The sequence below is a fragment of the Pyxicephalus adspersus genome, chromosome 3 (genome assembly GCF_032062135.1).
Source record: "Pyxicephalus adspersus chromosome 3, UCB_Pads_2.0, whole genome shotgun sequence".
NCBI lineage: Eukaryota > Metazoa > Chordata > Amphibia > Anura > Pyxicephalidae > Pyxicephalus > Pyxicephalus adspersus.
This window is the reverse complement of record NC_092860.1, coordinates 96,745,276-96,768,605: the sequence shown is the minus strand read 5'-3', so window position 1 is coordinate 96,768,605 and position 23,330 is coordinate 96,745,276. Positions and strand designations below refer to the sequence as shown.

General features: G+C 35.6%; 1 protein-coding gene across 1 annotated transcript in view; it reads left to right on the top strand.

Annotated features, from left to right (window-relative positions):
- Positions 1-23,330, top strand: part of TRPC3 (transient receptor potential cation channel subfamily C member 3) — a 101,852-nt gene that overhangs the window by 3,841 nt on the left and 74,681 nt on the right. The window contains exon 2 of the mRNA XM_072405789.1: positions 22,107-22,878. Within this exon, the coding sequence (XP_072261890.1) occupies positions 22,107-22,878 (772 nt within the window). The remainder of the gene's footprint in view (positions 1-22,106; positions 22,879-23,330) is intronic.

Here is a 23,330-nt window from a genome sequence, read left to right as displayed (position 1 = left end):
AATCAGGAGGAAAATTGTATAAAAAAGAACAAGTCACCAACATGGACCTGGGCTAATGTAAAGGATCAGTCCAACCAAAATGTCATATTTCAGTTCTGAATTTGTGCTGTCAGCCTAAATATGGTCCTTCACTATTTCTTGTGAAAATAAGCTCATCTCACCCAAATTCTCAGCTTTGTTGCTGCAATACCTTTGAAAATCTTATTAATAAGTTATAGCAGCTAAAAGTGAATATTTATATGTGGAGCCTGGTGGGCTAATTCAACCATTGGCTACATATATTTCTAGGACATTCCAACAGTGTAGTGTCCCTTCCATAATTCTTGGTGCTTCTAACCATGTCCTAGCAGGTTCTGCATTTTCACAATATCAAGTAAACAAAAATATCCAACAGAAAAAATAGGAACCCCATTAGAACCAATGGACTTAATGGATGTGCAGACTAAAAAGTAGATTTTACACCAATAAGGTCTTTGGGAGATATACCACAATATCTGATGTAAACTCCTCATAAACTGATATCAGATATGCTAGATTCAGATGAATTGACTCCTTAATAGGACACAGATTGCAGCAAAGGCATTGAAACCTTTCACGCTTCACCAAGATGACTGAAAATACAATCATGGGGGAGGTGTGCCAGAGACAAGAAGGACAGTGGTAAGATCTATCTAGAAGAATCACTGAAAGATATGAGAAGACAAAGTGAGATTTAAGTAACCAGTTTCAGAACCAAAATATCTGTATGACCTGAATCTGTGGGCTCAATTTACTAGAAAATAAATGGCATGGTTGTGGGTTCACATAAGTGTGCAGACCTTTCAGCACTGTACAAACACAGTGCCTCAACTGATCTAGTAAATCTTACACTTTGACCAGTACTGCATTCCCATGTAAAGTATGCATTGAACATTCAAAAAAGATTTTGTACGTTATATGCATTTATATTGCATTAAAGAATAGCGCATTTGCCAGCCACAAAAGCTGTAGGGCATGCTTGGGGTACAAATGTTGCAGTGCAAGGTATTTATCATGAAAAACATTTGGAGGTAGTGGCATAATAAATCATATATGTGCACTTGGTTTGCCTTGATCTTTGTACTTCTGTGCACATACACCATTTACAAAATATGCACAACTGCTATTTACCCATTTATACCAGAAAATGGATATATCTATCCATTCTCAACAAGCCTACCTCACACCACATTATGCCATTTATGGTGCATTTATAATATACAGGTAATATACTACAGAGGTTTCTGCCTAATGCAGCAAAGAGAACTCCGTAACTGCAAGATTTATTTTATAGTACACTGCTGGCTTGTACAAAGCACATTTGTAAAGCACACTGCTGTGCTTTATAAATCATACATATTCAAATGTTTTTTTTAAATCATATTTATGCACACTTCATGATGGTTCCAGTAAAGTATGCAAAATAGCAAATAGAAAATACAGTAGGAAAAAAAATTTAATTATTATTCTTTACAAAGCAAATTTGTTAGTGAATCGTCCTATTTACCTACACAATGTGCTTGTGTGTTTTTGTTCACTAGAAATTGTAAATGCACAAATTTATTAGTAAATAGGATAACTAAAGTTTCTTTAGTGTGTTAAGACTTTCTCAGAATAGTGTCCCTTGTGAGTTCAATTTTTCACCTTGTCTTTGCAATTATATTAAAGCGGTGCTCAAAGCCTTTATTGTAATATAATAATAATAATAGCTACAGTTCATATTGCTGAAATGACTGACCATTATAGGTAATGATATTACACAGATAGCTTAGAGTTCTGGGCATCAGAAAATGATTGCACCTTAACATCTTTCCATGAGCATAATGAATTCTAAAGAGTGTATTCAGCCTGTGCTAAGAACCAGATTTTACTCATTTGAGCAGCTTAAACTATACATCATGAACACTGCTGTGGGTCTGCAATGTGTCAATCTTCTTATCTTTCTGTCTGCTCAATTAAGTAATTATCAGTGTAATATACTATATGTATTGTTTGAAGTTTATGTTACCAACAGCTCCCTCTGCTGCACATATGGTGCTTCATTATCCTTCAGCTTTATCCAGTCTTGACTCTGTAATCTTGATTCACCAGTAATGAGGCATAATGCTGCATTGTAAGCAAGTATGCAGACAATAGTAAAAAAATATGTTTAGTGAGGTGAATTTAATTAAAGTAGTTGTGTTTTAAGTAAACAGCACCGACTCTATGTGTTAAGGGATGAAGTACTTACACATAAAGCAGAATAAAACCTTGCTAGTAGATGTTTTAAATTACACGTGTTTTACTTAGGTGCCTTCTTGCCATATTTAGATACAAACTTTTTGCTGGCTGTCATTGCTGACAAAAAAGCCAAATATTTCAAATAAGGGCAGATCTTGATGTGTATGACCAGACCATACACTGGGCAACCATATATGTGATATTGTGCACCATGGATTATCAGATAAAGGATATGCTGAAACTGACAGTCGGTATACTGCCAAAATAAAGCTGAAAGGTTTTTCATCTGCCTCGTCTATATGGGACCAGCACAGCCTTTAGACATCAACCACTTATATAGAAGTTTGCAGAGCACTTTCAGAAAGTTATCAGGCTGTGATGAAGTTCTGCTGCCCTAAGAAAGTGCAGAACTGTTCTGGACCCATATAGGGGGCATCTGGAATATCAATACAAAGCTACAATACAGTAATTAACATAAAATGATTAATCATCATCACAGTGAAACCACATGAAAACAAGTGCAATCATGTTAAACTAGTACTGTACATAGAAAAAGACAGGTAAAGTAGGCATGTAACTGAGATAGGCATATGTTCCACAGTTGGCCCATGTACTAGACCTATGAAATCATTGTATAGTATTCCCTTATGGTCCCAAAAGAATCATTAGATCTGGTATTTTTTAATATTCTGGTGTTCCTATAAACTGTTGCCAATCATACCAGGTATTGAAGAATTAAGCTTGTGTGTCCCAAATGCTTGACATAATATGCATTATATCAGAGACTTGGCCTATCCACAGCTGCACAGGAGGAGTAGAAAAACATTTTTTGCTTTTTAAGATATAGCTTGGGACTTGAAAGGAATTTGTTACAATGGAAATATGGGTCAACCGGCTTTCATTCCTGCCTTTAGGCTCCACTGATTGTCTTTGCATCACTAGTTGGTGAGTCACTGACCTTGAGCAATATGTGATTGCCAAGTATCCCAACATGTCTTTAGTTTATGCTTGTTCTAAATATAAAAATAAGGATATTAAAGATATTAATTATGGAAGTTGTACCTTTTAAATCAACATATAAGTGACAGCACCCTCATTTCTATCAAGTTCACAGTTGCTTGTGTGTTATGGCATTACAGGTAATTTTCAATGGCAGCCCACTAAATAAAGAAACATACTTGCCTTCGAAATGAACGCATATAGTAATGTATATGTGGTGCAATAATAAGGCAAGTAGGTGTTTGGGTCAGTGAACAGCCACCAAGTCCCAAGTCAAGTCTCAAGTCACCAAGTATTCTTCCAAGTCGAGTCCCAAGTCAAGTCACTTTATTGATCAAGTCGTTTGCAAGTCGTACATAGTCTGTTATAATGCCTTCCTTCTTGCATTCTAAGTCCACCAGGTTTGGCTTTCTCTGCTGACAGCTAAAGGGGGCGGGGAGGAAGGCAGTAGGGCTTCCTCCCCACCCCTTCAGCTGTCAGAGGAGAAAGCCATGGATTTAAAATGCAAGGAAGGAGGGGAGGAAGGCAATGTTACAGAAGACTCATTGCAAGTCGCTGGACAAAACCCCCAAGTCGAGTCACAAGTACTTTTTAGGTGACTTAAATCAGACCAAGTGAAGCGACTCAAGTTCCAGCATATGTAGAAATGTACATGTATGTGTTAGTAGATCTAATGACAACCCAGAAGTTTAGTCTAATGCTGGCCATGTATTCTTCAACTTTTCTGAGATTTTATTTACAATAAATCAATTGTATATTTTTAAATCAGATATTTTTCAATTTGATCCACATTGCTATTTTATTTGAATTATTATGGACCTGCTAGGATTATGTATATTTTTATATCTATAACATTAATCCAGACACTGACAGAAATAGCACAAAATAGTCAGTTTGTGTCAGTCAGTGAGTTACTGCAGTGGGCTGGGTGCCCACAATTGCAGAGCTGCTGGCAAGATGAATCGGGCTGCAGAATAGCTTGCAGTACTGTTATAATGGAGAAGAGATGCTTGTAAGGTCATTTTCACACATGGAGACATTCTACACATAGACCACTGAAACAAATAATTCTTAGATCATATTTTAGATGCATGCATGATAGAATCTGGCACTCCTGTGAGTCAATTCTGATATACTCCCAAATTACTCAAGCAGCCCAAGCATCTAAGACCTCATCGTTCTGTCACAAGCATCATAGTTTACTGTGAAAGGAAGTGAAATATGAGCTGAGGACACAAAAAGTGATAAAAACCTCTTTTTTAGTGTATTAAGAAAGGGTTAACACCTTTGTCAGAAGTTGTCTATATTTCATCTTAGTGTCACTCTGTCCTTGTGCATTCTGAATTAGGACTCAAATAGACAGATGGCAGTAAAAAAAAAAAAAAAACTTAAGGACTTTAACTTCTCTCTACTATACAAAAACTAACACAAAATGCCTGGAACTTAGCTTTAAATAACAAACATTGCATAATAGTAAATACAGTAGAACAAAAATACAAAGACAAAGAGCAAATTACTGATCTCTTTAAATAGCTGCTGACAAGAAAAAGTACTAAGAACAATATGTTACCAAACTAGAGCAAACTAGATCAAGTTTGTACTGACACGGAATGATGTTGTCCAATGTAAAACATTTATGCTTTCTAGCAGTTGTCTTTTCATACAATTTAGAAAAAACAAAAGTAACTCCAAAAATGTTATTTTATGTGTATGCGATCTATTGCCAACTTGATGCTAAAAAAAAAAACAAAACACATACATTCATGCTTTCCTTCACAACACAAAATTCTTTAGAGGCTATCTACAGGGAAATGTACTATGTGGAAACTAGATTCTGTATCAACTTCAATTTTAGTTGCCTTTCATACTGCTGTCACTTGGTTAAAAGCATGAATTGCTTTCACGGGAAAAGTGGCATGAAGAGTGACAAGTTTAAATCTTAGGAATACAACAACAAAAGTTATCTTATATGAACTAGAAAATGGAGAATGCCAAACAAAATTGCATCCATTAATTGGAGGACAAACTACCATGGCCAACATAAAGTGCAGTAAGGTGCTTCACAATAAATTGTGTCAGAAACATGTTTTATATTATCGTAAAAAAAGTGTTAGTGCCATTCCACATTCATCTTTAGATATTTGACTTTAATGTGTTGGAGCTTGCTTTTCTCTGATCTTTGCATGTACAAGGAATTCCTCATTGTCTTTTATGGGTCTTACAACAAGTATTGATGGATTCTAGAACAGGGTTGGGGGTAGAAGGGAGCTGAATGTTTGTTGATTAGGAGTATAATTAGGGAGAGTCACAGACAAAACACCAGTCACTTAGCTCTGTCTATTGGATGAGCTGTTTGGCAAATAAAAAAATAAACTAACTAACATTTTACTGTTTGTTCAGATTGAAATGAATGTGTTTTTCTTAAAAGTAATCTAAACTAATATAACAAGTAAACTTGCAAAATCAAAGTGATACGCTCACAGTGTATCCTTTGATAACGAGCTACCTCTTACCTGTCATTGAAACTCCCTTCAGAACACGTGGGAGTAACTTCTAATTAAAAGAAATTGGGGGTTTCAATTCATTCCAAAATAAGTCAGCATTGTGTTTAAAGAAAAATTGTATAAGATAGATCTTTTACAAGAAACAGAGCATTTACCAGAATGTATCCTTTTAGTGATGCCAGGGGCATTTCTGAACTTAACATGCAGATAGGAACTATTTGATCATATGTACCCCACATGACAATGTATGGACCCTTTCCTATTGAATACTTTTATCCCAAAAATACATTTGAACAGTTATATGCATATCCTTCTCTACAAGGAAGTGGAGAATTGTTTGGGGTTGCTTTAGTCATTTGGAGCCGGAGCTTTTAGTTGTTGGACCCTGCTGCTATTTTAATTCTATTCCTTCATGTTACAAGCTTCTTTTATAGGTACAGTACCTTTAGTGACATTTCTTTACATTCTTTATATCAAAAAAGGAAACACTAGTAAACGACTTCCTACCTCATATTATTTGCTGATTTTGTGTTTTGTCTGGACTTCTAACATGATTATGTTCAGTTCAAATCAATTTTGAAAATGGGCAAGCATTTATTAAAATTGAAGGTATTTTTGAATGATGAATAATTATATACATCCTGTGATGGGAAATAGCTAATTTGGTATTGGGAAGATTTTTTAAAATTTTTTCTAGTCTGGTTTCTTTACTAAGCCTGCTACTATACTGTTCATTGAGTTGAAGCAAACCTGTGCTTTGCCCATTCAGGATTTTTTTTTACCACCCATGAACCATCATTACTCCCTTGCTGCTTAGTCTAGCCTTTGGAGCCAAAGGAAATACTCATTTCTTTTAGGTATGGAGGACTATTCAGTTTACTTCATGTGATAGCATGGGACCAATCTACACTGTTAAGTGGAAATCCATAGTTCTTTATGAGCTATGACTCCAATAACTTGAAGCATACAAAGGCTCCTGGCAGCTGAAATGATTGACAAGAAGTAAGATGAATGATGAGTTTATGTATCTGTGGAGGTTAAAGTGAGTCTTTTGCTTTGCCATAATTTACTTCAACTTCTCTTCTTTCGTATCCGCTTCTTTAGCTAAGGCATCTACTGTAATGTTTCCAATATTAAATTCAATGTTGTTTTTCCTAAGTACATAATTGGCACAAAACCTGCTGTTTTTCCACTGTGGATTATTTAAAAATAGAAGCATTGAATTTAAAAAGTAAAAAAACAATTTCTGTATTGTTTTAATCGGCTCTAAATGTGCTTTAAAAATAAAACCTGTATTCAGTCTAAGTTTGACAGGGCACATTTCAGTTTACTTTTTCAAAATAATACATCACCACACAATAAACATATGCTACAGCATGGTACATAAGCAATAAATTACATATCCTGCGATGTACAGTTTGCAGATCACTCTACCTGGCAGAAACTAGTCCATGTAAGCCTTTGAGTCATATATATATATATATATATATATATGTATATATATATATTGTATATATTGGCTAGCTCTAGTATAAGAAGTACATTTTTTAAATTAAATTTAAGGCAGTTTATTAATTTCATTACCATATATATTGTGAATGAAACTAGTGAAGAAGAGTATTTTTTCTAGGACAGGCCAGTATGAGTCTGCAGACTCTTATAAAGAAGTTCTGCTGGCTATTAGCTTCAGATAAGGTTCTTGATTTAATTAGATGACACACATAAAAAAAAATCTTAAAACTTTTTTTTTTAATTAGAAATAACAGTTTGTTCTCCTTAGTGAATATGTATATAAATATTCCACATCTAAAATTAAACATTGTACACTGTGAACTACTGTAAAAGTGTCCAAGGAAAAAGCCTGTTGCAAAAAATAAACAGGAACTCTTCACAAGTAAAGGAGGGGGGCGTGGAAAACTACTAATGTAAAACCACTGATATTGCATTCATTTTTGCATGACCTTCAAGTTTTCACATAATTGGTGAGCCCCAGTTTCATGACAATATTTTATGTAGGAATTCATAGACACTAGAGGACATACTCTATCCCCATTGTTAAAGCAGAACTCCAGGCAGATAGAAAAATACATAAAGGAATGCATGTGTTCATTAATACATCACTAAATGTATTTTTTAGATGCAAGCAGTGTGACCTTTGGCTAGATAACACCCTTTTTTCAATCCCCTTGTAAAGCAGAGCTCAAACTGTATAGGCAGGGATAGGACAGGGAACTCATAATTGCTACAGTGCAGATGTGTTCACAAGGCTGTGATAGCAGAGAAGTAGTAGAAAGATGATCTGATCAGTCTGTTGCATCTCCTGCCCTGCCCCAAGATGTGGGAGAAATAAAACCTGTGAATAATATGTGCATTATATACTTAGTAATACTGCAGCAGGGCAAAACAAAGACTCCCTGGTATAGGAGTATTTGTGGCATGTCTTCGGCATTGCTGTATGGACATCAGTTGTGTGCTTAGATTTCAGCTTTAATGGCCTAAACAGCTTGACTGTATGGGTATTCTGTTTTTCCTGCAATCCTCTTGTAATAATCTAGTGTTCTCATTACCATTTGGGTCCTCTTTCATTTTCTCTTTTTTATTATGTTTATTTCAATACTTTAGGCTATTAGGTTATGTAATATATAATAATATTATAATTAATATAATATATATTTATGTTTATGCACTCTAGATTCCCCTGTAAGGGTTATGTCTTTTTCATCATCTTTGGCCAATTTCTGGTTCAACATACTCTCAAACCTAGCACTGCCACTAAAAGTACCTGCATCCCGTTATCAAACAATTCGTTTATTTATCCCTTGATAACCTTATAAATCCCTACTATACAGTAAAATGTAATACTTTCTTGTACTTATTTGTATGCAAATCCAAGAGACAGTGAGAAATAGGTTAATGTATGGTGAACTGCATCGTGCCCTGTAGAAGAACTGCATTATTATAGACTATATTGTTATTTTGTGTAGATACTATAATACCCACATTAATACAATCGGGGGATTATAAACCTTGCGGATTTCTGAATTGCTGTATTTTCCAGCAGAGACTATCCTTTGTGTAAGGTTTTGTAATCAATGTCTTTATTTTATATTGTTACCCTAACCTAGCAAGTCTGTTACCACAGAAATGACAAAAACACTAAGATTTTGACAGACATTGAAAGACCTTTTCTTTGATTCCAGGAAGCTTGCATAGTTATTAGAATTATACTTTGAATTTTTAATGCATTCTTATATCTAAATGTTATTTAAAAATATTAATGATCAGATCATGGAGATCATGAAAATGACTCATTAACTCACTGCTGCTGTTAGGGATGTGACAGGTACTCGTTTTCAAATAATTTATTGCTTTTTAAATATATTGAACATATAGTGAATTTTCTAGTACATTGCTGTTTTTTAACTTTTTTGTACACATGGGCACCCTTCCAAGCTTCAAAATACCTGATTGAAATGCCATGACAAAATTTTAGCTAAAAAATAAATCATGGAGTTAAGAAAATGCCTTATACTGGATACTTATGACTCCCACTTCTTGTGGTCCACATTATCTGACGAATAAATGTAGTTGTAGAGTAACTGTTCCACTAGTAAAGACGAGGGGGGGGGGGGGGGTTTAGATTTTATTAACAAAAAAAATATTTTTAATCCAGAGAGATACTCCAGTTCCTTGAGCAATTAGGGCCTCTAAGTCAGTTTAAGTGACGCCAATTAACTTTTTGGATATCTGTAAAGATGACATTCTTCCCAATAGCCAGCAATGTAGGAGGCATTCTTCCCATTGGCCACCACACTAATATACTGTGGGCTGGGTAGTTCCTGGCATTGAGAGATCCTGCAATAAAGTAAACTATTTGGAATCAAAAAGCAATCTGCCCCATAGGGAAGCATTGCTATGGGCTTGTTTAGTGATATAGTAATGTTATGTGATTTGATAGGTTAGATTCAGTGTTTGGATGATGATAGGGTTCATTTTTAGAGTCACATAGGCTCGTTAAAGATTAGAAAAATATGACTATACAATCCCCCTGGCACACTCATATTATGCAAAAATGCAAATTCTTTAGTGGCAAACAGATCTTGCAAATAACCTTGCTGTATCCCTAAAGAATTCATAGCATCACTGTGTGTTTAACATATATATTAGCAAATGGGCTTTTCCTTGAACAGGTAATCAGAAATGTTGTGTTAAATGTGCACTACTGTATTTAATATAGTTAATGACACAGTAGGCCTGAATTATTAAAGCTTTCCAAGACTGTATATGATAGACTATCATAAGTGAACCTGGGGGATCCATCAAACATGGAATGGATCTGGTCAAGGATTAAAAACATTTGCCAACTACAAAACATAACACATAACACATAAAAAAATAATTACAGGTTTGTTGGATCACCCAGGTTCACCTATAATATTCTAACTTCTCCAGTCTTGGGGGGCTTTATTAAATCATTTCCACTGTGTGGAATATAGGGGCATTGAAGCATTGTGTGGACTAGTGTTAGAGGTACTGGATATTGATTTCATTGATCTCTTCTGCATTTCTCTTCCTGCATGCTCAGCAAATAAATAACTTTGGGAATGTACATACCGTAGATGTAGATTATGTAGCAAATGTCTATTAACACTGATTGTGAATGTTTATATTTTAACATTAACTATTAGTCCTTATTTGTGCAAGATAATTAGGTGTTGGAGATTGTATTTGTAGAATACATTACATAATTGACTTTCATAACTAAACAGTAATTAATCCATTGCTTTTTACCTTAAATGCCTTGCTTTTGAGTTTATTTATTTATGTATTTATTTTTTTGGTATTTACCACAGAGACATTCATTAATTGACCATAGTAGAATCTCTGCCAGAAGACAAGAGATAGAAATGCCAATGCATTTTGGAAGATATTTTTTAAATTGGTTTTTGTGCCCTGAAGCTCCATTGCTGGTAATATGTAGAACATTTACTTGCAAGTCATTGTCAAATTCATAGTTACGTACATGTTTTTCTTTATAATCTTGTGGTATTTATATTAATTATGTTTTTCAGCTTTAACAGATTTGAATACCATATTTATAACTAAAGTTTGTTGCAACTGAACCTTGATTTACTGATTTGCTTAATGTGTAAGTTTAGTGGTCACCCACCTTTCTGTCAGCAGGGCCCAGTAACATTTAATAAAATTTAGCCACAGCCTGGGGCTGGTGGTATGTGTATAGCTTACACTGCTCTCTTATTCTCAGCAGCTCTTGCGTAAGTAATGTAAGAAGGGCCACCCACGCTCCCTCTACTCGCATTCTTGCTGTCACGTTGACTAGTTGCAGAGCAGTGTAAGGAGGGTCCTGTTTGCACCACTCCTTTGCTTGGGGGTTGGGGACCTCTCCTCTAGAAGAAGGGCATATAGTTTTTAGTTTACAATTTACTTTCATGACCTTCTTCAAAAGAACTACTGTATTTGTGTTTGCAGAACATTTGGATGCTATCACTGTTTACATGGGCTTATTTCACATTTTCCATTTGCCAACAATAAATGTTTCAGGGGCCAGTACTAATAAGACTTAACGCTGAGCAAATCTAAAACTTGCTTCATAGCCTCACCCTATGCTAACTTTTATTATCAGCTCTTCTCTGCTACTACTGACAATATAATAAATCACAAACCTCAGCTGCTTTGTTTTGTGTCTGTACATCTTCAGCACAGGAGGTACAACTCTGTAGTACCATGATTCTTTGAAGTTTTTTGTGACTCCACAGGTTCTCTACTGGTATCGAAGTTTGTGTGAAATTAACACAGTAAGAAAAGAACAGTAAACTTCAACACGGACAGGGGGTTTCTCAGTGCACATCCCTGCCTGCCACACACTGTATAACCACATTACTAATACTAAATGGACTAGCGTTCGGCCACTTGAGGCAACTCACACACAAAAACCTGGGACCAAATGACTGAAGACAGAATAGCTGAAATGAAGAGGGGTCAGGACAACACAGATTGTGTGTGTTAAGGATTGTGTAAGGTAATGGTGCTTAATATTATTAGCACATGAAAACTCTCTTTAAGTGTGCAAAAAAAGATGAGGCTCACCGCTAAACTTACCTTTCACCATGGCCACCAGTCACTGCAGCAATGTGGGTTACTTCTTTTAGCCTACAGAACATTGCCCTTACTAGGGGTGTTGTCTGCGTATATATATATATATGCACTGGGGTGTGTTATATGCATTGTGGGGGGGGGCATATGATTTTGTACCACAATGCCCCTATATGGTACATGAGAGTTAAATGTGTCAGCAAAAGCTAATTTTATCATTCTTATGTTCGTTCAGTTTTCAGTAAAAAAAAATCACACTATAAAATCAGTGATATAAGAATGTTCAGGATGCACATTCTTCTCTGGTTATTTATATTAGGAGGTAAAATAAAACAGAAGCTTGACTGCTTGAAATGTGCCACATTCTGGTACAACTACTAGCAATATATTTATGCAAACTAAGACCATTTAGAATCTACTAAAGTATTTGTGACAAGCTGTTATTAGTTTTTCCCCCTGGAAGCTTACAGTATTATGTGACTAATCCTGGTTTTACACATCCAGCTTGTGTATCGCTGTTTAATGCAGTGTAATGAGAGGGGTCAAATGATTGCCAAATGCAGTTTTCTTTGTTTCTGTTGAGTATTCTGATACAAATACATTTTATATTCATCTGACTTGACTAATGTGGATTAGAAGGGAGGTCCTTCTCACCCTGCTGAAATAAAAGCAGGAGTGCAGAGACCAAACCCTAATTACACTAGAAGAAGTGAGACTTGATGGAAGGTGAGGGTGGGGATATCCGGTCTGTCCAAGAACTTTAATAAAGTAGCAGACTAACATAGCTCATCATGAACAAAATAGAGCTGAATTGTTATTGCTGAGTGGAATGGCACTAGGTGATCCTGTAGTAAGGTGATAGTAACTTACCCCCCCCCCCCTTGCTTCCATAGGTAGCAAAGACTTAGCAGCCTGCTAGACTTCTTATGTAAGCTAACCTTAGTTTTTATTAGCTGTTCAAAAAAAAAAAACAGTTTCAGCCCAACTTAACTGAATCAAACCTTTTATCTTGTGAACGTTAGAAAAAAACTGCAGCAAATGTTTTCAGGAATTCACATAGTCGTTTGATGCCCTGTAAAAGTTTTATGTTTAAGGATCTTTAATATGCAGCTTCAACATTCTGTCAAATTTGATATTTTAAGACAAGGCAGTGAAGAAGAACAAGCTTTAAAATGAGTTCCACTGAATGATTCACTCAATTGGCTCCTCTATTCAGTTTGTGGTGAGAATATCTGCCATGATTTATTAATTTTCCCATTACAGGCTTCGATAAGGGTATTTATTTTTTGTGAGAAAGCAAAAAAATATTCTTTTTTTTTATCTCTTACTAAGTGGAAGTATTCTTTTCGTTTCGTTCTTAAATCATTCACGGTATAGATGGCAGTGGAATAGAAGAGATTATTCATATTTTGATAAAAAAAGGGATTTTTTTTCCTCCGGAATCCATAAACACTGAAGCTTCATCAGTGATGGATTTTGACCCATGCATCAAGAAGGGCAAACATTAATGTGAAGAATGTAGATTAAAGTAATATTTAGGCTTATAGTGGTGAATCCCTATTTATATTTCAAAATCCATCAATGTGAAACATTTAGCAGTACAGATAGTCTGTGTGATGAAAGTTAATATAAAACAAAATGTTTTACTAGTTTGAACACACATGCTAGCAAACAGTGTACAGTCAACACTAGCTGGGCAAAGACAGATAGCAACGAATGACTACAGCTTAGAAAATGTCATCAGAAATAACCATCAACTTCTTCAACTTCTTGGGTTTTATGCAGCTTTCCTATTCGGAACTTCATGCTCTCCTATTACATACCTACTTTTTCACCTCTACATCAGTTGCAGAATCTTCCTACTACACTTACAACTTGACATCCTTCACAACTCTACTATGTGCAGTGCATTTTTTCTACCTGTTACTTTAACTGTCCCTTTATTCTCTATTAAAGTGTAACCCCCCCCCCCCCCCCCCCCCCGGCCACACACACACAAATATATTCTATTGCAGTTTACTAGTCCTTAGTTATAGTGGCTTCATTTTTTTTTATGCTTTTGCTGCATTTTTACTTGGTAGTCTTTCGAATAACACATGGTACAAGCCATAGTTTGGATCCAAGATGTGTGCCTTTGCTTATTTCTATAACACGGTAGATTGCTAGGACTAGTAGTTTACAAAAAAAAAAAAGAGATAAGATTTTTTGGATTATTTTTAATAATAAGGACTTAAGAAATCAATGTGTATTTTTGGTACTAGCTAAAAATGTTCTAGGTCTGAAAAGAAAATTAATTTTAGCCACCACGTATATGGTCTGGTAAATATATATTTAGTTCTAGTTTTTTGGGGGTTTGGATGAATTTTAAGCCTTTTACACAAATTCCTATCTGTCTCATCTTTACTGCTTACTGCACATCTTTATATATATATGCAATATGTGTATAGCCAGTCAAATTCTGGTATGCAATACTTCATTGTACAGCTAAATTCTGACTATTAGGTGGGAATTTCATACATTAGTTTTACAGCCTAAGATGACCTGTAGTGCAAGATGAGACAGTGAGCAATGAGTCTAGCTTGGACCTTGTTAAAGAACGTCTGCAACAGAGAAACACTGGGTTCAGGTGAGGGCATATTGCATGTCATGCTGTTGATCATCACAATTGCAATCACCATTCATAGAGATAATTATACCCAGTTTCTGTTTACTACATATAGAATTTTTTTCCTATTTTGTAATTTAATAACTGTCAAAAAAACATATTATTATATTAAATAATAATTATTGAATAAATAATTTTAGGGTTTGGTACCGTTCTATGGCCTTTCTTTTTGTTGTAGTAATTACCAGATGGTCAGAGACAGTTCCAGTCCTGCGTAATAAATTTGATTTAACATTTGGGCATATCTCTAGCTAGTGCCATAGCTACAGACCTATGGGCCCCAGTGCAGAATTTGGACATGCTGCACCCTCTCTGCCATGACTCTGCACCTCATCTACGTGCAGCACAGCTCAGACTCCTCAATGACACAGACCCACCTCAGTGAAAGACTTTACTGCAGACCCCCCTCATTGACAAACCACCTTAGTGCCATGCCCGCCACAGTGTCAACTCAGTTGCAAATCCCCTTCAACACAGTCCCCCTCCTCGGGAAAAACTCAAACATTGCAGCCCTCTCCTTTGTGTAGATGCCACTCACTGCATACCCCCTCTAATGCAGACTCCCCTTAAGTACAGATGCCCCTCAATGACAGACCCCTACAGGGATGGGCCCACTTAGTGCGGACCCCCAAGTGATAGACCCCCTCATTCAAAGACCACCCCCATTGAAGACACTTCCTCAGTGCAGAATGTGCCCTCCAGTGTAGGCTTCTACAACAGTGCAAACTTCCTCCCCAGTGGGAGACCCTCTTCAGTTGAATACCTTCCCTTCCAGTGATAGATACTCTCAGTGACCTTACCTACTATTTCCTTCATATCCAAATGAACACTTAGCTATGCAGCTTACTGTACCACTTGAGACAGTTCTTGATAGCACGCCCCTTATTGCTATGGGTCTAAATACATGACGCAGCCCCTCCCTGTCAGTATTCACCCATCTTGCTATCTCACAATTGGCCTGATTTATTAAAGCTCTCTAAGGCTGGATAGACTATTATAAAATATACACTTTCATCAGTAAATCTGGGTGATCCAACAAACCAGTAATGGTTCTGGTCAGGATTGAAAACATTTTTAAACAGCAAATGTATTTTAAGAAATTCATTCCAGATTTGTGTAATCACCCAGGTGCACTGATGAAAGTGTATCTTCTCCAGCCTTGGAGAGCTTCATTAAATCATTGTGATAGTTGCAGCCCCTGTTCCTGTACCAGTGCTTCCAATAGTAGTCATGCCATATTGAACTTTGCTTGTTTTATAATGTTAAATATGTTTTGCAAGTTATCCAGGCCAATTGATTTTTGGGTCACTCATTAATAACTTCAAATGATATAAATTGTTATTATCTGCCAAAATGTATTAGATACTGCATATTTTATTTGACGCTTAATGGAAGATTGGTAAAAGTATATTTCTTCATTCATTATTCCTTTACTGATTCAGCAAACTCTTTTTTTCAAAATTTAGTGAACAGTCAGCGCAAGCTAGAAACTTGGCTTGCACCAAGAAAGTGTTTATTGAAATGCATATTGATGCCTTGCCGGTGCACAAAGTTCTTAGCACAATCAAAGATATGTGGCTCTAAAATGAATTACACTAGGACGAAAAAATTTATGTTGTTATCCATAGCATTTTTATTATATACCTGGTACTTTAAATCTTGCACTTTCACCATAATCCCCTCAAAATATAAAAAAATAGACAGGATTACAAATGGTTCCATTTGTTATTTTGGAAAAATGCAGAACAGGCAGGCAAAGACTATATATCCCTTCTCACTGTGCTAATCCTAGATTTTATTGAACCATGCTGACACACTGCCAAGTGTAATTAGGAATAAACTTAATCGTTACTTTAAAAATTTGCATGTGTATTTCCGGTGTCCTCTACAAGGTAGTGTAGAGCCAGAGCCTAATTCCTGAATATTTTCATCTGTAATTCTAAATGTTAATTGATCACTGTGATATATGATGCCCTGTGCATACCTAAGTTCCTTTCGAGCACTGAAAGGACATGCAATTTAACATAATGAGGTCAATCTGCTGTAAAAAAATAAATAAATGTAAACACTTTTAAACATGATCCTTTTAGGGTTCTATTGTATTGTGTGTTTTTATAATAAATTTATGGTTTAACTAATCTAGCTGTTTATGTAGAGAAGAGCTAGGATTACATTGTATGTGATCATATAGAGGAAAAAATATGTGTAAAAATACAGTGAAAAATATAGATCAGTTCTGTGAAAAATAAAATAAATTATATATATATATATATATATATATATATATAATGCAATGCCAATTGTGGAAAATAAAGTCCTATATTACCATAATAAACCTGAATTATCTTCTAAACAAAATTGTGAGTCCAGAATAAGAAGAGAACAATGGGAACACTTTTTTTGGACATGAAATCACCAGAAACACTTGGGATCTATTTATAAAGCAGAAAATCTGACATGCACCGAAACATTCTCTGGGAGAGAATCTCCCAAGTCCATGTGTTTCAATTGCAGTAAGTGATTCTTCACCAGGAATCTTTCAGTGAGTTTTAGATTCACTGATTTATAAACAGACCCCCAAAAAAGCAAAATTTTTGTGTACAATCCTTCATTTAATTCCAGTATTCCTTAATGACCTTCCATTTTCAGATAACCCTATGGATATATATATTTATATTCTATATGTATTTTTATTTAAAAAAATATTTCAAACTCTCACATATGCGGTGCTTCCACAGACTTAAAAAGCTACTATATGTATCTGTTACAGTAGAAAAAATCTGCTCATTATTAGGTTACAAAGTGACCCTTACCAGTATGAAATCAGTGTAGCTGGTATCCACACTAAGAAGGTTGCTTTAAGTCAGTAGTTTTATGAGAAGTGAAAATATAATAAGCTCACCTTAAGATCAGATGTTCTCCAATTAAAAACACTGGTAAAAATGTGAACCAGAACATTTATTATACTATAAATGCAATACTTCATTGTACAGTTAATGACAAGTATTGTGAAACAAAACATTTTCAATATACCATTGCTCTGCTGTTTCCTAAACTGATCCTTTTCTGTGTCCAAAAAGGTCACTTCAATTAATGGCTGCTATGATGGTCTGCTGGGAGTGTATATAATATGCAGTGTTTCTGGATACAAGAGAGCAATTGCTTCCTTTCCCATGTGACAGCGCTCATTGTCTCATAACTAGCCCGCTGCTATCTTTTAGGGCTCTGTAAGGAGTACAGGAGAAGGAGGAGAACAAGCTGCACCCTGCTGCGCTCTCTCCAATTGTATTACAGTCCTCTGCCAAATATTGAGAAATGCAGTATTGATGTATAAACAATAAACATTTGACTTCTCTTCAGAAAGATCACTGTGATCACAATGATTTTACCAGCAATTAACAAAAAGAGGGGTTCTTGATCAAAGATAAGTCCTTGGATCCTTAGTATGGCGAATCCTAGTGTTGTCTTCGGATTTTTTAGAAATACCCAGATACTTTATGGAGATCCTTTTTTTTTACAGTGTTTTTCAGTGTTGTGTGTTTCACTTGTTTTTCATAACAAAATTGCTTTTAATACAGCTCTACCTTATACCATGTACATTGTACCAAGCCAGATTTTAAAATTCAACAATATTGGTACACATGGTGTGCACATCTTTCAAAAACCATCAATACTAGAAAATGGTGTCTGCAGTTTGTTACCACTGCATGGGAATAATACATTGACTGCGATACTTACCTGCAATTTTTAGCTGTTCCCTAAAGTAACTTATCTTTGGTCCAACCATGACTTTACCTACAAGACGGGAAAAAGACTGTAAATGCAGGGTGTCATGGTCTTGTCCCCTGAGCACAGTACCGTGGTCTCACATTGTATTGATAAGCCACATTCATGCTAGCATGTCAGCACCACTTTCTGCATTATCCAGAACTGAGAAGATTAAAGAGGAAGAGGACCCAGACAGCTACATGACTGACCATGATGACTGCAAACTGCCTGTGCTCCTAAGTAGCAAAGTAACACACAATCATAGCATTTGTTTTAAAATGCTGTTGGCACATTTGTTCCAAAGTGACTGGTCTTTGCTTATAGATTTAATGGCAAATCATATACCTTGTTTAATGTTCTTCTTGGACAGCAAATGCTTTTCTCTTGGCACTGTTGCAATTGAAATGAGTGTAATATGTAGATGCATGTACTTTGACTTTAACTATTGCTGGTGTTATTATTGGGATTCTTTGGAGACTGCATCTAACATTAAATGGACAGTTTTGTGGCTAGATTGGCTGGGCAAGCCAGTCTTGGACGAATTACCAGCCTTTTGAAACCTATACAGCTTTAAGATTTTTTTTCTTGCTAATAATTGCTTGCCAGACTGATATGCATCTACAATCTTCTTTCTGTGGACCTTATGACAGTGCTGTTATGACAATGCCTCCAGCTCCTTATCTGAAACCATTGTGTTTTATATCTGCTTAACTTGGAAGTGATCTCTTCTGCCTGCAAAGGACGTTATGTAGTTTTTATGGCAACATAATAAATAGTCTTTATGCCTAGATTTGTATTTAAAGACTGTTCTCAAATGACAGAGAGGCCTGAGACACCACTGTCTTTTACCTACCATCTTCATACCATTTGATTTTCCACTGTCCAGCTCTCTTAGATATAGTTTTTTTCCATTTTTTGTACTGTTATCAAGCTATCTCACATCATTGTGCATTACCAAATTCCCCTAAAGACTTAACATTAAGATAGCTGGTCTAGAGTCTTTTCTCCTCTTCCTCTGTTCATTACAGATAAAACCTAGTTTACTTTGGAATTCCAAACGGCTGTATAAAGGTGCGTACACACTTCCAATTTTTATCGTTCCAATCGAACGACGAACGATCGATTGGGCAAAAAATCGTTCGTAAAAAAGTAACCAACGACGCCGACGAACGAGGAAACTCGTTGGAAAAGAACGACCGGACCGGCGAATCGGATTGGACGACGATCGTTGAACATCGTTCGTGTGTACGGTCGTTCGTTGATCGTCCATGGTCTGAGCATGCGTAATGAACGAACGTTCGTTCACTTTCCTGTCGTGCACATAGTTCCTCTGTCGCTCAAACGATCGTATCTATTGTGTGTACAATATCTACGAACGATCGTGTCGTTATCTCTATGTGCAGGATCGGTGCTATACGATCGTTCGTAGATATCGTGCAGGATCGTTCGTCGTTCGTTTAACAACGATAATAATTGGAAGTGTGTACGTAGCTTAAGGCATACTATAATATAGAGCATTTGATGTAATTCCTACATTGCTTTCATTAAAGGGACTCAACTAATTTATTGTCAAAGGAGAATTTAGAGAAAAAAAGACCTAACTTTTATACTTTTTTCCACTAGTCTATTTAAAGATCCAAGAGCCCCTATCAAAGTAAATCTTTGCCTCTGTAAGATGGTAAATGTTATATTACATTTATTTTAATTACTACATATTTTACCATTTCAAAACCTATGGGAAGTTTGTCACTAACAAAAAAAGAATAATAAATAGAAAAAATAGATATGCAACTATGGACTTATTAGCTTTTTGTGAAGCAGTTCACTAGTTTGCCAATTTATATTTGCATTGAGATGGCGTTATAATCTTAAATTGTATCTGTGTGCAGCGCTGTTAAACAACTGTTTGCAGCATCCAGAGGCCCAACCCCATGCACCATTTCTGAAAGGTATCTGCTGTTGTTCAACAATGACATTTTGAATTCTCTGCAAATTGAACAATTGTAAAAGGTATTGTAGGCAACATTTATAGTTGGGTGCTTGCTGAATTAGCCCCAATATGATGGTACTTTTTGGACGTAGTTAGTATACCATTTGCATGTGTATCCTGTTTTGCTGGAAATATTCATCTAATAAAGCAGCTAGAAAGGAATTTGGTAATTCCATTGTTTAAATTGTTAGACTCGATATGGCTGGCCATATACAGAATTTTTTGATCATTTCTAAATTGAGGGAAAAATAAATTTAAAAATAAATTTACTCAGCTGACACCCAGTACACTTGTAGGGCATCAATAGCAATGCGTAGAGATTAGTGAATGAAAAAAGAGTTTTACATCTGATAAAGCTCTCTACAAATTTATTTTCCTCAAGGTTACCTTTTGCAACATATCAGCAACGTACAAGAATTTGCCATTTCAATACCTGTTCCTTATGTTGTAAACTAGCCTCTTTGTGTTGCCTCTAGCATGTATTTAGTTTGCTGTGCATTTTTATTGTATCTTTTCATTTGCTCCCCAAGTGACTAACACCAGACATGACATTTATAGACAAAATAATAGATGCTTCTCTGCTTTGGGACCCAGATGGATGAGTATTGTAACTTTTCCATAAGGAATAATTAACTGCAAATATATTTATTATTATAATAGAGTGACATTTATCCTATATTATCTCCTTTCCTATAAAAGCTCAACATAATGCACATCGTTTTCCTATTTTGTTTTAATATTGTATATGGTAAATGATATAGCTTGCTTTATAATGAAAACCTGTTTATTTGTAGCCATGTATTTGACACCACTAGTGACTAGTGATATAGTTTTTTACCGAAGTAATATTAGGCGTGATAAATGACCAGAGTAGGTTGAGGCCTGGTTTGAAGTATAGGAATTGTTTTTAGATACCATCATTAATGAAGATGGCTGTTACCTACTCTTTCGAAGCCACATATCCAAGGCCACACATCCAATACACCTTGATCCTGTTTTCAGTTGTTAGTACTACCTCTTGATTGTAATGGCAAATTAATTTGTATTGTTGTTTCCTCATGTGTCAATGTTTTTTTGTTTTTTTTACTATTAGTTTACTATACTATACTGTGGATTATACATTTGTTTTGTACCTTTTTAATTCTCTTTAGTCCTCAAATGCAAAAATATCAAGCTAAAAAAAGTAAATGACCAGTCTTGAAATTACCACTTATACATATTTATCTTATACCTTGAACATAAATAAAACTACCTGACAACACCTTACAATCTTCATTAAAACTTCAGGCTTAATTGGTTCCAGAATGAGAACTAATAATCAAATATTATTATTTTATTATTTTATACACCTATAATAGCATAATCTTATGCTGATCATACAAATAAAACATTTCTATTTGAGGTATTAAGATTTTGGACTCACATATGGTAATATTAGGTGTTTAGCATGGATTATTATAACCTATTTTCTTTGTATGTGCACGAAAAAATCAGATCAGAGCACAATAATTAGATTAACAACGAATTTAGCTAGCAGGGAAAGTTTGCCAACAGGCTGAGACAATGAAACAACATGCCTTTCAAAATGTGTAATCATTCAATGCTCATGTGAGGAAAATGATGGAGAGATTTGAAGAATCCATTTGTTAACCATTTGTCCTTTCGTGCAATTACTGGAAAATAATTCTACTCTTTTGTATATGGGTATATATGCCAAACAATTTGTCTTTATAACTGTTTGGGTCAATACTACAAAATACAAGCAGGGGGTACAAGTGAATATTGTTGTGTTGATTGTAGCATTCACTTTATCTTTTTTCCTCTTTAGAGCAGACGAGGCCAGCCCATCTGTAAGGAGAGTGACCATGATTCGGGAAAAGGGAAGGAGACAAGCTGTCCGTGGTCCTGCATTTATGTTTAACAACAGAGGAACAAGCTTGACCCCTGAGGAGGAACGATTTCTGGATGCTGCAGAATATGGAAACATTCCAGTCGTGAGGAAAATGTTGGAGGAGTCAAAAACATTGAATGTCAACTGTGTGGACTACATGGGACAGAATGCCTTGCAGCTAGCCGTAGGCAATGAACATTTAGAAGTATCTGAGCTTTTACTAAAGAAAGAAAACTTGGCACGGATTGGAGATGCCTTGCTTTTAGCAATTAGTAAAGGGTATGTAAGGATAGTTGAAGCCATCCTAAATCATCCTGCCTTTGCAGCAAACAAAAGACTCACCCTAAGTCCATGTGAACAGGAACTACAGGATGATGATTTCTACTCTTATGATGAAGATGGCACAAGGTTTTCCCCAGACATCACACCCATCATTCTTGCTGCTCACTGCCAGAAATATGAAGTTGTGCATATGTTATTAGTAAAAGGAGCAAAGATAGAGAGGCCCCATGATTATTTCTGCAAATGCAATGATTGCATGGAAAAGCAAAAGCATGATTCATTTAGCCACTCAAGGTCCAGGATTAATGCTTACAAGGGACTGGCTAGTCCAGCCTATCTATCTCTTTCCAGTGAAGATCCTGTTCACACTGCTCTGGAGCTGAGCAATGAATTAGCCAAGTTGGCAAATATCGAGAAAGAATTTAAGGTAGGACAACAACAGTTTAAAAATCAAATGAATGGACACATTTCAAATGTTTTTATTTAAATAGCATAATCCAGATTTTTAGAATAAGGGGACAAGGGTTAACAAAGGGTATGAATTTAAAAAAATGTGTAATGATTCAGATGTTAAACCAACAGTTTCACCTGACAGTTACCTTGGAAATACTTTTGACTACTTTGATGTTCGAACAGAACAAAGTGTGGCTGGGATACTGTGTTCCTCTTGTTGTCTCTGACCTAGAGAGATTGTTTCTAACTTCATATCTAAATATCTTTGTAAATCATTACAAAGAGGACAGGGATAGCAATAATAACCCTATCCCACTCAATTCAAACCAAAGAATACTTTGAAAAATGTTACCTCTATTAGGAGGTATTTTTTTTTACAAGTTGCAATATATATATATATAGTATGCCAATTTGGAAATGAAAAAA